The 18,271-nt window shown below is 42.4% G+C and overlaps 1 protein-coding gene across 1 annotated transcript; it reads right to left on the bottom strand.

Annotated features, from left to right (window-relative positions):
* Positions 1-1,668: 1,668 nt before the first annotated feature.
* il12rb2 (interleukin 12 receptor, beta 2a) lies at positions 1,669-17,994 on the bottom strand (the record flags this gene model as incomplete). The annotated part of the gene is made up of 15 exons (XM_080024490.1): positions 1,669-2,046; positions 3,601-3,664; positions 4,203-4,293; positions 5,184-5,318; positions 5,952-6,104; positions 7,313-7,411; positions 8,215-8,397; positions 9,705-9,912; positions 12,603-12,676; positions 14,250-14,394; positions 14,841-14,983; positions 15,671-15,861; positions 16,014-16,137; positions 17,182-17,417; positions 17,918-17,994. The coding sequence occupies 15 exons, from the start codon at positions 17,992-17,994 to the stop codon at positions 1,669-1,671; spliced, it is 2,301 nt and encodes a 766-aa protein (XP_079880616.1).
* Between the last annotated feature and the right edge of the window lie 277 nt (positions 17,995-18,271).

The raw sequence follows: 18,271 nt of genomic DNA, 5'->3' as shown, positions 1-18,271 counted from the left end.
TGGATTCAAGTCAGGTGATTGACTGGGCCATTCTACAAGCTTTTGTTTCTTTCTCTGAAAGCAACGGCGAGTTTCCTTGGTCGTGTGTTTGGGATCATTGTCTTGCTGAAACGTCCGCCCTCGTTTCATCTTCAGCATCCTGGTAGATGGCAGCAGGTTCTTATCAAGAATGTCTCGCGGCATTTCTCCATTCATCCTTCCTTCAATTATGTGAAGTCTGCCAGTATCATATGCTGAAAAACAGCCCCACACCATGATGTTTCCACCTCCAAACTTCACTGTTGCTATGGTGTTTTTAGGGTGATGTGCAGTGCCATTTCTCCTCCAAACATGGTGTGTGCTATGACATCCAAAAAGTTCAAATTTGATCTCATCTGACCAGACTTTTATCCCAGTATTTCATTGGCTTGTCCAAATGTTGTGCAGCAAACTTTAAACGAGCCTCAACATGCTTTTTCTTCAGCAATGGTGTCTTGCGCGGTGAGCGTGCATAGAGGCCATGGCGGTTGAATGCATTACTTATTGTTTTCTTTGAAACAACTGTTCCTGCTAATTTCAGGTCTTTCTGAAGCTCTCTGCGAGTGCTCCTTGGTTCTTGGACAACACTTCTAATTATTCGTTTGACTCCTCTGTCAGAAATCTTGTGAGGAGCACCTGGTTGATGGTGAAATGATGTTCTTTCCACTTCCAGATAATGGCCCCAATGGTTCTCACTGGAACATTCAGAAGTTTAGAAATACGTCTGTATCCAATGCCGTCAGCATGTTTTGCGACAATAAGGTTGCGACGGTCTTGAGAGCGCTCTTTGGTTTTACCCATCATGAGCTGCTTCTTGTGTGACACCATGGTAATGACAAACCTTTTTATAGGCCATCAATGAGGACTAAACCATCTGATATTAATTTGAACTGATAGGGGGCAGGATTGCTACCTCAATACTGACAGATTTCAGCTGGTTTCTTGGCTTCTTGTGCCTTTTTGCACCTCCTATTCTTCATGTGATCAATATGTATTCCCTGTTTCATTCCACTTTATTACACATAACGTCATTTATGGACATATGTTTTTGTATGTGTGGCTTACTTGGGTTGTTACTGACATCTGGTGAAAATTTCATGTCAATAGCCCCAGAAATACATTTACTGAGAAAAATGTTGACGTGTTCAATACTTATTGCCCCCGCTGTACGTCTACCATATCTGGCCAGTAGCTTTTGAGACAACTGTATAGAATATGTATTGGTGTATTTTTTCTGCCTTGGTCTGCAACTCACAATTCGAATCAATTGCGCTAATCTTTGCAGTTAATGTCTGCCCTAAAATGAGGTGTAATAGTGCAAATGATAGTGAATGCGCATCACAGTTTACCCCAAGAAAATATGCAAAATATACATGGTGCAAAACTAAACCAATTTTCAACTAATTTCACCGGGACAGATCTTGGTATCCCAGAGAATACTCCCAATACATTGGGAGTTTACATTGGGGATTGTTTTTAAAAACTCACCATATTTAAAAAATAAACACAAGACACTAGAACATAAAATTAAACCATAATCACTTACATTTACTTTATGTTCCTTTATTTACTAAAAATATATATTATGTACAGTTTTTTACTCAGTGTGGTCCCAAGTCCCTCAACCGCCCTACACCTTTGCTCCAGGCGTTACCAATTCAGCCATAGGTCTCTGCAGTCGATCTTGACGGCGTCCAGCGTCAGCCCCGCCCCAGTGTGTAACATTTCAAACATGTGGTTGTACTCTTCCTCGTACTCCTCCTCCTCCTCCGCTCCGTTCTCCTCCGGGCTGTGCGAGGAGATGTAGCCCACCGTGGTGCTGGTGTCCCGGGAGCTGTCCGAGTCGTGCGAGCAGCTCTGGATGTAGGCGGTGCAGGCGTAGCCCGGGCTGGGCTCACAGAGGAGCGATGATGACGCCTCGCTGTAGGGTGTGGCATCCTCCTCTGGCAACTCCTCCACATCTAGGACAACAGGCTCCTCCTCCTCCTCCTCCTCCTCCTCCTCCAGCACTGAGGTCGAGTCACTCAGCTGCAGAGGGAGATTTATAGGTTGAACGAGATGCGTCAAAGCAGTGGTTCTCAACGACTGGTCTGGGAGCCTCCAGAGGTTCCCAGCAAAATGATTAAAACTTCCTTATTGTATTTAAGACATTAGTGCCGTTAAAGAATGTGCAATAAGAACAATTTTGATGATTTTTTTTTTTTATGTATCTCCCCAACTATGGTAGAGACCGTTATGGATGTTTGAACTAAATGATGTCCAACAACAATGAATAAACAAATGCAATCATTTTGCTGAGGACCCCCTGCATTTGCTCCACGAAGCTCTAGAGAAGGAACTGTTCTACTGGGAAACAGAGGTAGTCACTGTGATTAAGGTGTTTGGAATAATCGAAATACAGTGGTACCTTGAGTTACGAGCGCACGAACATATGAGTTTTCCGAGTTACGAGCCGTCGTTCCGTCGATTTTCTTTGTATTGATTTGCGAGCAAAAATGTGAGTTACGAGGAGCGAGCTTCAGGTGCACCGCCGCTGGTCGGCGCGGCGAGCGAATGCGGCCACATCCCGCGTCTCACTCCTTCACTTCACGTGGTTACCTGAGCGTGAAAGCATTACTTTTGTGTTTTGTGCTCGCGTTTTGTGCTTTTTGTGCAGTTATTTTGCCAAAAAAAAAATTTCGAACCATGGGTCCGAAAAAAGTAAGTGCTGAGAAGAAGAAGGAGATGATGTCCATTGACTTAAAGCACAAAATAATAGAAAAACATGAGCGAGGTGTGCGTGTGATGGAATTGGCGAGACAGTACGAGCGTAGTACTTCTACCATTTGTACCATACTGAAGCAGAAGGAGACGATAAAGGGTGTTACGCCAGCCAAGGGCTTTAAAATAATGTCTAGGCTGCAGACCGCTGTCCATGAAAAGATGGAGAATCTGCTGTTGGTGTGGTTGACGGAGAAGCAGCTCGCAGGACGGAGGGTATCATCTGCGAGAAGGCAAAAATGATCTACACATTCTCTTTTATTATGTTTTATTATGTTTTAATACAATATTTGTTATTTATAAATACATTTTTCTTTTTAAAAAAAACACGTAACAGAAAAAAATTGGGGTGTTTTTTTGGGGGCTGGAACGGATTAATGCCATTTCAATTCATTTCAATGGGGAAAATTGATTTGCTATACGAGCAGATTGAATTACGAGCTCTGTCACGGAAAGAATTAAACTTGTATATCAAAGTACCACTGTACTGAAAAACACAAGTTAACACGGCGGAGTCAAGCTATTGATGGGATTGTCACCAGTCGGGAAAAACCCCCATCTACTGCCGGAGTTTCACTTTCTGACCAAAAGTGCATGCGGTTAGTGGCGGTTGCCATGGTGCCTGATGTTTATCTGCCGAAATAACTCGCGGCAGTTTACGGCAACGATCATATCTGGGTTAAGGTGCAACATGCCGCAATAAATGGAATAATTGAGGAGAAATCCAGGCCTGTTCATCAGGTCGCGCTTGCGCCTATTTCTGGTTTAACCCGGCTTATTCAAAGGCGTGTAAACGAACGGATGTTTTTGAGAACTGCTTACCTTTTCATCGACGTACTCCCTTGCCCATTTGCTGTTGCCTGGGTCTATAACGTCTGGGAAGATGCTGTTAGAACAAAAAGACACGTTATCTGCGGCCTCCTGGTGGATTTATCTGATGTCAGCCCTTATCACAGTGCCACAGAAATGGGAGCGACCTCAAGGGGTTCAACACATGATTGTTGCTCTCTCTCTTTCCAAGGACTGTTGAGTTTTGGCTGTAGCGACGCACGACTCAAATCTTTTATATGACTGTACCCACAGGCAGACACATTCACCGAGACTGAATCACCATTTGCGAACGAGAACAGCCGCAAACATTTCAGCCACAAGCTCATCAAGCGGCTTAAAGTTTCAATTTAGTGATTGGGCGAGCGAGAGAAGCTGTAACTCACAAACTGAAAATAATAACTTGGTATGGAACTATTGCGGGGGGGGGGGGGAGGCATTTCACGTAATTGATATTGAATGTGACTGATTTACACTTTGAATTCCACAAATACATGTATTTGGCAGGATTCCTGTGTGCGCCGTCATCTCGCTCACAGTGCAGTGCGTTGGAAAGTAGAACGACTCGTCAAGAACCGACTCCCCGCGCTCCTCACCTGTGGTGCAGAGATAGGACCTTGAACACACACAGGACGGCCACGGCCAGGAGGATGGCGGCCAACACCAGCAGCAGCGCCTGGCTCTCCACTGGAATGTTCAGAAAGTACAAATAAATTGACTTTTATCACTATTGTAAAACTGGGATACAGGAAATAGCCACATTTCACCGGGAGATAGTTGTGTTGCCCGCGCATGTGACGTAACGGGGAGAGAGGGGCTGGAGCTAGCGCTTCCAGTGAGCGGTTACGTGGCAAGAGATGCTCAGAGTGTTTTTATTTCAGAGTTTCCTACTTGAATGGAATGTAAGCATCCGTTTAGACGGGCTGCAGAGCCGGATAGAAAAAAAGTGATGGTGGTGTTTTTTTTTTAAGATTTATTTTCCTTCTTTTTCTACTCGAGCGAAACAAAACCCGCATCACACCCATCGGTGTGGGACTTTATTTTTTGTAAAAACTCTTACAATTCTAAATAAGTAACGCAGCACTTCACCATCATAAATATCTGTGACACTAAAGGCTGACCACCACCCTGCTACTGTGACATCACTGGCTTCGTTTTTTTTGGGGGGGGGGGGGGGTTTTACCGACGAACTTCACAGTGTGGCAGAGTGGGGGTCGAGCCATAGGCTGGCTCTCCCTGCATCCCACATTGACGGCGGCTGGGGAGAGGTTTCTTAAAGTCTGTTTGTTTTTCAGTGAGAGCCTGAGGGAGTTCTCACTGACTGGCGCTGGGACAACATCTTTATTACTATTATCGTTATTTCCACACCTGAATAAAACCCGGCCAACTGTCTCCCTCCATCATTCTGCAAAGCCAGCCGGCTACAAACACGTTTCCTGTAGTTTTGCCCATTCTGCCTCTAAAAAAAAGTTTACTCTTATTTTTTTTCCAACCATCTTCTCCATACGGCCAAAACTGTTAAAAAAAAAACAAAAAAAACCCTGATAGTTGCTCTCAATGTGGATGAAGTTTCTCACGTTGGATGATGAACTTGATGGTGACACTGGGCGGTCCCTCCCCCTGGGCCGTCCACGCCGTCATCCACAGGTTGTAGGAGGAAGAAGGAAGGTTGGAGACCCGGAAGCGTCTCTCCTCCGACGCTGGGATGTGATCTGAAAACACAGAGGCCGCTGATTGATCTGACCCATCGATCGAAACCGAGTACTGATCGCTCCTTTGTTTTCATAAGAGAGTTGTAGTTTGGGGTCACTACAAAACAATTGACTCATAATATGAGTTTGTAAACTAGCTTTCATGCACAACATGCAACTCAAAGTGCTTCACTTTATAAGCATCAATAGTATAATAAACATTACTCTTTCAGTTTTGAGTCAACGTCAATTTAGACCATGGAGGATAGCGATCATTCCTCCATGATGGATTCTTTATACAACACTTGCTTATAAACGTGACTTGATCTTCCATCATTATTTCTCTTGAGTTATTAGTTTCCAAGCAGTTCTAAAAATGTCGGTCACTGTCACTGTTACTGTCAATCCTCAGGAAAATACTGCTCTTGAATTATTTTAATTTTCTAGTCTTTTGAAATAGTGGAGAATAATCTGTTGCTCTCCATAACAGGCATCTGAAATATTTGGATATCTTGTCTAAAACATGGGCTCCTTTTTTTTGTGTAAGTTTATAGTTATATGGGTCTTTGACTCTGTTTGGTGTGTATCCTGCTATCGAGCTGATATCCAGCAGCCGTTCATCTCCCACTATGTGTTGTGCGATGCTCTACTCACAAACATGTGTGTCGTTGGACTTCCTGTTGTTCTGGATGTAGATGGTGTAATCGCTGATGCAGCCTCGGCGCTGACCCCTGGGAACCGCTGTCCACGACACCGTCACGCCGTCACCCTCCACTTGCTCTTTGATGGACGGAACCCCTATCGGAGCTGAAAACCCAAAGAGCAAAAGACTGTTGGTCCGAACAGATGTGGAAAAACTAAATGGTAGAAAGGCTCCATCCTGACTTTGTGCAGGGCTGAATGTGAATGAACTGAATGATTATTTTTATACTCTTTTATATCTTTCATATCTTTTGTATTGATCAGTAGATTCTTTTACATTAATATGGTCCATTTACATCATAAAACAAGGATACAAGGTACGGGGTTATGACAAACACTCTTTCCAAGTTATCTGCAATTAAAATCATGACGTTGAATTGCTTCCAGAGTAGTTTCACCCTCTGGTTTGATGCCCATTCCACCCACTGTGCAGTTTGGAAATATAGTTTTAGAGCTTATTGTGCGTAAACACCTGGTGTCAAGACATTTCAATGCATTTATGTATGACCATAGGTATATGACTGTGACAAATATCCTCTTGAACTTGAACTTGCCCAGAAGGGGGCGTGGCTTCACAGTGCCCCCTCAGTCAATATGGGACAGTTGGTGGGGATTGGAAGCCTTGCATTGTCAGACCTATTTGCAAATGCGTATTAGTCTGGAATCTCTCGGTTCATTTTCGCTTTCCAAGGGGCGTTATCAACGGGCGCACACCAAAATGTCTCTGGAAGCAATTAGATAGACCCACAATCAATCGGTGCAACGAAACATGTGACGTACACTGAGCGAGTGAGTTGGTAAATACATCTTTCTTATCAACAAAAGCGTTTCAGAGAAAATATACCATCCAGTTTGTTTAATCCTGTCAGGACAGTGGATACAACAGACCGTTCCACGTCAGCGGCAGCCATCTTGGTAAGGTGCCTCAACGGCACTCCTCCCCATCGTCATCGTATCGAACCCGCCTCATTTTAGATAAACGGTTGTGACTGATCCGACCCTGGCGAGGTCGGGTGGATTATCTGTTTGAATGGGAGGGTGACCAGACGTACTCTGCAGAGCCAGTGAAACATGGCTCCAGGTTAGGGGATTGGACCAGAGCCACTAAAAGGTGCGGTACTAATCCCGTATCCATTTTTCGACCAGCAGATGACGCTCACTTACGCCGATTTAATCCCATTTGTGAAGAAACGTGCAGCGCAGGATTGATGTGTTTCACCAGAGAGCGGTACGTCTTTCATATAATCCCTAGTGATGTGACCATACAACATATTGCTTCAGTTTTAACATCTTAAATAAATGAGGGCTCTCACCTGACTCCAGAGAGCTGACGCCTGTAAACCGTGTCCTGCCGACAGAGTATTTATAGAAGACGTACAACACTCCCTCATAGCACTCGTACGGCTCCAAATCTGCACAGGAGAAGAGGGAAGGCGAGGAGAGAAACCAGATACATGAAGATTTTTATTAAAAAAAACGGAAGATTAAAAAATGTGATCAAGTCGAAAGTCACAGACTTGTGGGTAAAACAACATGAGAATAATGATCTTCCATCCGTCTCTTCCATCTGCTGGACTCCAAGTCCTGCTAGGGATCAGTGTGATATTTATGATGACTATATGATACTATATGATATAGTGTGATATTTATATTTGCAGTTAAACAGGTTCAAAGCAGCTAAAGAGGGATAATTATCGGCTAACAAAAAATAAATACATTTCAAAAGATGTTTAGCTTTAATAAAATTATATAAGTTGATGACATAGGGACTATATTTGGCTATTTGGTATAACTTCTATGTCAGGAATTACATTTTATACTTTTTAATGAAGTTTAGGAATTATTTTTTGGATATCTAATTTTGAGACTGACCTTGAAAAAAAAAAAAAGGATAAACCAAACAAAATGTTGAAATTATTTATGAATTATTTTTTGATTCTACTTTTAATTTTATACCATTTAAAGACTCCCACGTGCCATTTCACTCCAACACCTGTGTCCAGAATAATCAATGTGTTGTTCTCACCACACACCTGTAAACATTCACCCACGAGAAATATTCCATATTTATCTATGTATTCATCTATATGTACCTTTATTGAGAGTGCAGCATACTTGGCCAATAAATCTGATTAAGGCCTAATATTTGGGAAACTGAATGAAAGACATTTTAAGACTTTTTAAGGGCCTGTGCACAGTGTTAATGTGTTTGTACCAGTGATGAGGGCGCGGCTCTGGTTCCTGTCCAGCCGCACCCAGTGCAGCTCCTCCCGCTTTGGGTCCTGTGGGTGCCACTCCACCACGCACCCAGTGATCAGGCCTTCAGGGCCCGGGGTCCTCCAGGAGAGGGCGACACTGTTGTTATGTGTGATGACGCGCACATCCTGAGGGGGCGGGGCTGAGGAAAGGCGTCGACAAATGGCGTTTTAAAAAGGGAATAGAGGAAGTATATAACCAAATTAATAGCAATAGTTATTATAATTATCACCAGGGTTTCTGCAGAGACTCAATTTTTAACACTTTTGACTTAGCTTTGGACAAATCATCTCTCCTATTCAATAAAGTAAACAGGTAAAAGGACCGGGTAGGGGGGATCATCGAGATAGCATTTACCAAACCTAACCCTAACCCTGTTCTAAAAAGTTTTAGAACACCCCCATTTTTCCAGTTTCTATTAAAATTTAAGCAGTTCAACTCCAGTGAATAACCTGAAATGGTACGAAGGTAAGCGGGAAACTGCCAGAGGTTAAAAATAAAGTTTAGTTTACCAAACACTGAAAAATAATGTACATTTCTGAGTAACTAAAATAGGGATTTTTTTTTCTGGGAACAAGTTATGGGTTAACAACTTACAGCTGTTCTGCAGCATTGGAAGTAAATGAAGCCTTGAAATTTGATGCAAACAATTCCTACAGGTGTCTCTGTCTGTATAATAGCAGTGTTGGAACAGACTCCCTCTGAAGCATTATTTGGACATTATTGCACCTCAGGAAGTGGTATATTATGGTCATAATGGCGAGAAAAAGGCAATTAACAAAGGAAGACTGTTATAATCCTTAAAAGTGCAGTTCTTTCCTTCAGATTAATTCAAAGAAAGCCCGAGTGTCACTCAGTACAGTACAGAACAAAGTTTGAAGTCTTCGGAGGGTTCATCATGCAGGGTTGTTCTACGCTGGGATGAAATGGACAGAAGGGTGAAAGCAAAGCAACCTACATATGTGCAATATATATGTGGGAACTAATGCAACAGTGTTGGGAAGAACTTTCCCTTTCATTGTAGAAAGAATGAGGCTGTTATGTCTACAAAAGGTGGCTACTTTGAGGAGTTAAAATGTAGATACAATTTTGTTCAATAAAATGATTCCATTATTTATTTTTCTCCAATTGTTCATTCGTTCTATGCTTTAATTTCAGAGTACATTGAGACATGAAGCTGCGTAAATTTCAATAATAACTGGAAAATTTGGGGTGTTCTATAACTTTTGACCAGTAGAGAGTGTGTATTATATACGTATATATTCTAGTATCTACAATCGGTTATTATTATATATTTTTGTACGTTATTATAAATGTTATTATGACATAATGCATTACAACACAGTCTTCAAACTCACTAACTGCTGCAAGTCTGGTTTAAGTTGTTTTCAACAGAGTACTCTTTGGACATAAGCCCAAACCAGTCCTTTAGTGGTTGAAGCATCCTACCAGAGGTGGTCAGACTGGGGAGCAGAGCGGGGGGAGAAAGGCCTCCAGAGTTCCGTGCTGACACAGTAACCCGGCAGGAGGCACACCACCGCACCGTCATCCAGGTGGCGTTGGCATCAGCGGTCACGTTTACCGCCCCCGTCTCAGGGTCGTGGACCCAGACCACGTACTCCAGAACCTTCCCTCGGGCCTCGCGGTGTCTCAGTTTCTGGAGGTGGAGACGCATTTAGGGCAAGGTTCGTATTTTCATTAGGGGTCCAGCCCCGAAGAGGTGGGAGGCCTATTAATAAAATGTGTATTCGGGGCAGTTCTGACGCACCATTGTCCGAGTTTGATCCAGATCGGTCGATTATTGTGGAATAATTTAGGAAAAAATATATTTTTTATCATTGCCGTAATGTGCGCACATGCGTAAATGACGGCACATACACCTACACATGATATCATTGCAGTCCTAGTGATTGCTCAACAGTCGGGACATCACTAAGATGGCGACACGTGCAGATATGACTGACTTCAGAATCAGAATCAGAATCAGAAATACTTTAATAATCCCAGGGGGAAATTACTTTTGTTACAACTCCAAATCTACATACAACATATTTACATACAACATATAATAATTATTAAGAAACATATTTATATATAAATATATATACAAACATATCTATATACACATGGTAAAGTGTAAAATGTACAGTTAAAATGTGCAAAAATAAAAAAACTTCATAACTTTATAGATGTCATGGATCCGACGAACCCACAGACAAAATTTGTGGGATACAGTATGTATTTGGAGCAGTTCCAACATGGCGTTGTTCAAGTTTCATCCAGATCAGCGCTTCAGTAATGTGGAAGAAGTTTGTGATCAACAATCGCAGCCTCACCAAGATGGCACACATTTGAGTTTATTTATTTCTGGCTTTCTAAAATACATTAATATTGTGAATTCAGTTTTCTGTTGATTTACAAAGTGCGATAAAATAATTCTGTGCCAGAATATGGATTAATAATCGTGATCAATAATCGTGATCACAATATTGACTAAAATAATCATGATTATCGTATCAGCCCTAACCATGCAGCTGTACTTCAGAATGATAACTGCCGTTAGTTGCAGCACAGGAAACCCACCCACAGCCACAAACACCACCCGATCATAGAATAACACTGGAACCAGGCCGGAATGTATGAACTTTTGCAGTCACAACACACACAGAGAGCCAAAGCACACTTGTCCGTTGAACTTTAACGAGGGGCCGACTCTTGTGGACACCGCTAATTGCTGCCTGCAGCTATATTTATTATTACTATTATGGTTTTGAAGCCACCACCCTTTCATCTCAAGCAAATCAATAGAATGTGGTGCTTTTTTTTTTAAATTCAAATTTAAACACAATAATACTAAAATAGGAACATTGTGGCTCTTAATAGAGACAGAGAAGCAACCTGGCAATCGATTGCTTGAAATTTACAATGTTGCAATGATTGCCTTTCCACTTTAACTCAAGTGATCTGCACGTTCCGTGTATATCAAGTTGCTTTCCTGCATAATAGGTGTAGTTAAACTGATAGAAGTCCACAAACTTGGAGTTTTGAACCCCAGATAGAAGAAAAATTAAATGTTTGACCAATTGTTGCATTGTGTGTATACTACATATTGTGTATGTTGAGTCCCACTAATATAATAGACTATACCATGATATAAATGTAAGACAGGTAGGAACATATTTTCAGAAACGAGGAATGTTAAAAATGGATGTGTGTGGTCCATCCATCCTGCTGCATTAGTTGCCATGGTAACCTAGCTGTCATCTTTTCTAGCTCACTCTCAGGAACAGTTTTAGAGGCAAGAGGAAATCCACCTCGTGTGGATTCAGAGTTTGGCAGTCGCGGAATCCGTGACTAATTTTGAACTTTAAAAATAAATAGTGTTGAAGTGAAGACTGAAAAACTCCTCTATTTCTTGTAAACTGATAGTCTGTCGGACCTGGGTTTTCAGAACCTTCTCATACCATGACTTCATCAGGTGTGTGTGTGTGTGGGTGAGAAACCACAGCAATGGTGATGGGTTGACCTTTAGTTTGTATAGACAAGGGTAGTGAAGCAGCCATCTCTGAATGTGTAACTGTGGTTAAAATCTTCAATGACACACGTATGCGACAAATAACCTCTTGATCTTGAACTCGCGCACGCACGTACACACAGCCACAAGGTTGACAGGATGTATATTTGTTAAGTTAAGTCAGATGTGTAGGGATTCACCAGTACTAATACTGCAATACCAGACTAAACTATTGTTAAATGTTCCGAACAATCATCAAGACCAAGAGTCACATCAAATGTGTCAGATATTAAGCAAAAGCTACAGTAGCACAATGTCTGCTTTGTGACAACACATTTCACGAGTCTCACGAAGAAAATGGATTATGTATCAGTCATTATGGTGTTCTTTTTTTTTTTGATATATAAATTTAAAAAAATCAGGTTGAGTTATTATCTACATGCGTGCAATTAGTATGAACAATAGATGAAGCTGAATGCAGTGATGGAAGTAGAAAGTAGAATAAAACTCCAGGCTGCGACTCCCTGCTGTGACTGTTTGCTGCTCCGGCGAGAGCAGAAAGGGAAACTAAAAATGTTATTTTTGGCCAATGACTGCAAGAGAAAACCGAATCTAAAAGTGACGCTCGCTAGTTAACCCTGAAACTAAACGAAATGAAACACTTAGTTGAACTCAGTGCTTATAAAAGAGAGGTGGAGCAGGTTGAAGGAACACGTGGTACAAAAATACAGACAAGTCTGTATTAGCATCTGGATTTTTGTATTAAGTAAAGGTTCTAAAATGAGATTAAAAAAAAAAAAAAGTTATTTTCCGTGTGGTTTGAGGCTCCTTACCTTCCAGAAAACAGTGAGGGAATCAGATCCAGTGCCAGGCTCAGAAAACCACACGTCCAGCGCTGTGTCCGGAGCTGAAACACAACGGTTCAATAAACAGAGCAATTGTAAACACAAACACAGTCGGGTTCATAACCCCCGCGCTCCATTGTACTGTTGCTTATTTGTGTTTATCATGAACTTTTAAAGACTGTATTCAATCTTATTGTGCGTTGTCATTTTATCTTCTACATTTGAAAGCGTACAAAAAAACAAAAACACTTTGCGCGGCACTTTGACCAAACTCCACTGTCTTTAAACGAGCTTTCAAAAACATTTCACTTGACGACCCCCAAACCAAAACCTGATGAAAACTGATCCAAAAATGGAGGCAATAGGAACATCAATCAATCAAACCATCCAACAACAGTGCTCCTGGTTGAAATGATTGTTAATTCATTCCGTTCATGGTGCAGGTGTGAGACGAAGGCTTTTGGATTTAAAAACCGTTTCCTCTGACGGCAAATGCTCAAGATGCTGTGACTCAGACCATGATACTGAAACACATTGTGCGGAAGGCGGCCGCATCTCTCTGCATTTGGCAACTGCTGCTATAAATGAATGAATGAATGAATAAATAAATAAATAAATGAACAAACAAACAAACAAACAAATAAACAAATAAATAAAGCTCTCGCCGAAGCAAGAAAAAGGGAAGTAAATAAAGTGGGATAAAATGGGATAAAATTGGATCTGAGCAAAAAAAAACAAAAAACGAACTAAAACTAACACCTAACCGTATAGTGGCTTTTAAGCACACAGGAAGAGACATGAGACACAAAAATATACTGCCACGGTAGGAAAGATGGCATCAGATACTATTTTCGGAGAACAGCAACACATTTGAGCCCTGCAGTATCCTGCCACTGCCTCCCCAAACTGCTCCGGGGGCACCAGAGGTCTGACTGAGGTTTCCACGGGACGATAAAGAGGCGTGAGACGTGTGCGTGTGTGCGTGTGTGTGTGTGTGTGCGTGTGTGTGTGTGCAGGTACAGAAACAATTGTCTGAGCAACGCACACAAGCTGCTGGTTGATATTGATATATTCAAAGAAGAAGGCTTCAGGAGCATTAAAGCAACTCCCATGAATATTTTGCTGCTTAAACGAACTATGATCTACAGTATGACGTGCAATATACACACGCTGGAATACATCTAATGTGGAGGAGAAAGTGAGAAAGAAGAGTGACACTCCATGCACGTTCTCGTTAAACAAGATACTGTACACACTACTATGTACAGTCCAATAAAGGAACTGTTTTCTCTATTGAACCACAGTGACCTCTGTTGCTAGGCGTTGGCTGGTTGTTGTTCTGTCTAAAAGCAAGATTTAGTCTCCGGGATCCAATCTGAGAAAACCTTTTTGTTGTTGTAGGATATCGTTAAGTGTCTATACTGTAGTTAGGGAGTTATTATTGTGCATTCTCTTATGGTGCTAACATCATTTTAAGTTCAATTTCAAGAGTTCAAGTATTGAACATTTTGCTAGGGACCCCCTGGAACCCCTTAAAGGGCACGTGGAAGTCCCCAGACCCCACATTGAGAATCACTGGTTTAAATACATAGCTCGTTATGCAGTAAAACAAAACAACAAGCTGATATGAATGACCTTCTTCCTGTGTCCAGTCGGAGATACTACTGCTCCAGTGACTCCACAGCCCAGTGCTGAACCGGGCTCTGGCCCTGAACAAGTACAGTTTGTATGGATCCAGTGGGGAGACAGAGAGGACACCCAGGGAGCTCGCCTGCCCGTGCTGTGGATAAATGGATCAAATTCAGTATTCTCAACAGTTTATACTGTGCAGTATTGTACACCTTTTGCCTCAGCCAGTTCAGATTTATTGTTTGACACACGCACACACACACACACACACACACACACACACACACACACACACACACACACACACACACACACGAGCCCTTGTTATGACATGCTGTCCATCTGCTCTGGGCTTGTTACACCTAGCCCACTTGCTACAATAAACTGGTGTGTCTGCAACATCATCGCCTTTGTGTCTGTGCCAGAGGGCCCAAAAAAGGCCACTCAGGTGGCGTGTGGCAGGAGGAACTGCCACAATCAAATATACTATTGAATTCCCACCGAGGGGAAACAGATGTAAACATGAGGAGACGGACAGAATTTCGGATAAAATCAGAAACCAAAGTCTCAACATGAAGCTCACATCTGAGGACCTACTGGGTCTGGGACGGTCCTCCAGGCCTGCTCCTCTGTTGTGTACTGGACTTCTAGATGCCGATCCCTCAGAGAGTGACCTGCGTTGAACTCACAGGCCCTGGAGGAGCAGTGAGCCGGGACCAACACAGGAGGAGCCGGCATCACTGGTGGAGCAAGAACGGCTATTAGGAATGATCAGACTACTGGAGGGCTGGATGACATAAGAGATGTAGAGTTCACTCTTACAGACCATCACCCACTGGCTGGAAAGTACATTATGAGCCAAAAACATTCAGATTCACAAACGCCTTCTTCACCAAAAAAGCTACGGAAAAAACAAACAAACATAATCGTCTCGTTTCAATTATGTTACGTTGCTTAAAGGATACTCCAGTTTTTTGGGAATTTAGCTTTTTGTCCATCGTACCCAGATTCCGACGAGAAGGTCGATACCACTTTAATCCATGTCCAGAACCAAGATACCATCTGCATGCTAACTGTGTTAGCGCAATGCATGGCTGCAGAGGGGATCAACTAGCCTAGCCTAACTAGCCTTTATTAATTTTTATGGTTGTACATACTATTGGATTTATTCATGTTTAATGCAACTAACTGAGACCCAATGAGCTCACAAGGTCAAAAAAATCTTGATTAAGGAATTCTTAGAATTTTAGATAATTAAAATATTTAAGTTTGAAACATAAATCAAGAAAACAACCCTCCAGGAAATTGTTTTTATCCATCGTATGCATTCTAGAGATAACCCACGTGTGATATCACAGGAAACGTTTCTCAAGCATTTCATAGAAATGTTAAAAAAAGGGAATACTGGCAACGCAGTGCTCTCATACCAATGTCGCTCAGCGTGAAGTTATAAGTGTCGGATTCTGCAGATCCCAATTTGTTGTGGGTTTGGACCCGCACGGAAATCATCCGGGCGGATTTGGACACATTGAACTTGACTGAGACCAAACTGGAGCCGATACCGGACCCTGAATGGCTCAGGGGCCCGGTGGTCCGGTTCCCCGAAGTGGTGTTCACCCTGGAACACAAGAGCCGCGGCGTTCCATCAGTAACACCATGAACTCATGTTCCGTAGATACCAATTCAACTAAAACTGGCGTAAAACATCGGGGAATCAAGCTTAGCTCGGATTGGATCATCGTAGTGCTTTCGTTTTCCTTGCCGACTCACCGGAGCACCGTGGTATTCCGGATGTAAGTCTTCCTTCCTCCGTTCCAAGTGCACACTACGTCTCCCACTCCCATGTCCACCACGCTGTGGACGCAGCTCAAGTTGACAGGTTTGGCTGGAGGGTCTGCGGGACGCGAGGAACACGAGGAAAATTACTAATCAGGTAAAATAGGAACCAAGCTTGAACTTCACAGCTGAATTATCTCAGAAACATGTTGAATTCCTTTCCAAAAAATAGCAGTATTTCCTTAACAGATGAATTACTGATGTTATTCACCTCTTCCCACTGTTTACATACAAACTGGATAGCATTTAACACAATAAACGGTTGTATTGTATTTAAGAATAGCCTCAATGCAAAAATCCTATAGCCTACTAAGAGCCATACTCTGATGTCTTATAAAGAAAAACAACTTCATTTTCTTCTTGACAATCTATGCTTTTCTGTACCTGTCTCTATTTCTCTGATCGGATCTCTGCTTCCAATTATTTAATAATAATTGATTCCAATTATTTAATATTAACCTAACACTGGATTTGTATTCCATGAATCGTTTTCTACAAGCAGTTGGTGAGCTTTTGCAGATTGCTGTGCTGGTATTTTGTTTTTCACAGCCCCAGCCCTCTGACCAAACTCTTATTTTGGTGGGTGTTGACACACCCACAGATGTTGACGTTACAGTGTCAAGTGTGACTTCGAACAGATCAGTGGTTGTCAATGTAGGGTCCGGGGACCCCTAGGGGGCAGTCAAGACGTCCCAGGGGGGTCTCCAGCAAAACAATTAATAGCCAAACTTCACCATTAATTAATTTAAGATATTAGTCATTCATTTGCAGTCTCTCACGGTGCCGTTTGGATCCAAGTTTAGACAGTGAATCATATCTGACAATAAAATCTGCTCAGACTGGGGTCAAATTGTGGGTCCTTCATTTGAAAAATCTTCAAAGGAACTAGGCTAGTTGATCCCCTCTGCAGCCATGCATTGCGCTAACACAGTTAGCATGCAGCCCGATGGTATCGCTGTATTGAACACATAGGGATGAAATTCCCATTGACCTTCTCCTCTGAATCCAGGTACAAGAGATGGCACCCCCCACCCCCCCACCACCACCACTTCACATGAGACAGATTTCACATTCTTTCCCACATAGACTATCCCATACTCACACCCGGCCAGGACATCTAGACCACACGGCTCCTGGGGTCGGCGACAGCTGTTGCAGCTGCAGCTGAAGGTCGTGTGCTCGGCGATCTTCTCCACGTCCAGGTAGAAGGTGCTGGAATTCAACACCCCGTGGCTCCGTGGGCTTGAGGCGTTGCCTACGTACATGGCTTTTTCACACTTGCATTCAAACCTGCAGAACACTTTAAAACCGGAGCCTCGTATCACCACAGGCTCAGCGCTGGACCATATGACGCACGATTTATCACCTGAAACATCAAAAAAAAATGACTGCGTTGAACTTTCATGGTGAGATGTGAATGTAGTTTGCTTTAGAGGATAGGTTTGCTATTTTCACACCAATCCTTATCAAAATGTTGATGATTCATAACTGTTTATAGCACAGCCTCACTGAACACTTGACTGTTGAGAAACATAACACTCTGCTGCAGTTTTTAAATGCAGGAATTAAACAGTGAAAAGAAGGTTTAAGGTTTGTTTCAACGCTAAAGCCGTCACCACAATGTACTGCATTTAAGCACAATGAGAAGCTTCAGCAGAGTGGTAAATTTCCAAATAGCGGACCTTTACGTTAATTCTTGGGCAAAGTTGTGTGCAATGATGATGAACCACCTTGTTCAGTCAGTTGTTATTATGTCACACTATTGTGTGGGCCTACGTTCATACATATTTGCAGTACGGATGTCAAATAATTATCTATATAAACAGGATAAAACCCACCTGTACAGCAATGGGCAGCCAGAGCAGTGAGGACAGTGAGGAGGTACCATGTCGGGGACATAGGAGCCATCAGTCATCTGGAACGCTCCACTATGCCACTCTTAAATGGCCCCCAATGACTAATTCATAACAGAATGAAAACAGGAATAGGAAAAATAAAAGAAAAATACTATTTGAGGAGTCAGATATTCTGTTGCAATCGCATTGTCACCTACAGTATAAGGCCTGTGCTGCGTACTATGAGCAACAGTTTTTGAGACTGATGGGCAGATTTCCTGGGCAATAATAATGTGGAATAAGTACTCAGACCTTTTACTTGACACAAAATGACTGTAAAAAGTGAAAGTATCACAT

Source organism: Zeus faber (genome assembly GCF_960531495.2).
Source record: "Zeus faber genome assembly, chromosome: 1".
NCBI classification, from domain to species: Eukaryota; Metazoa; Chordata; class Actinopteri; order Zeiformes; family Zeidae; genus Zeus; species Zeus faber.
This window is presented reverse-complemented; position numbering and strand designations above follow the sequence as displayed.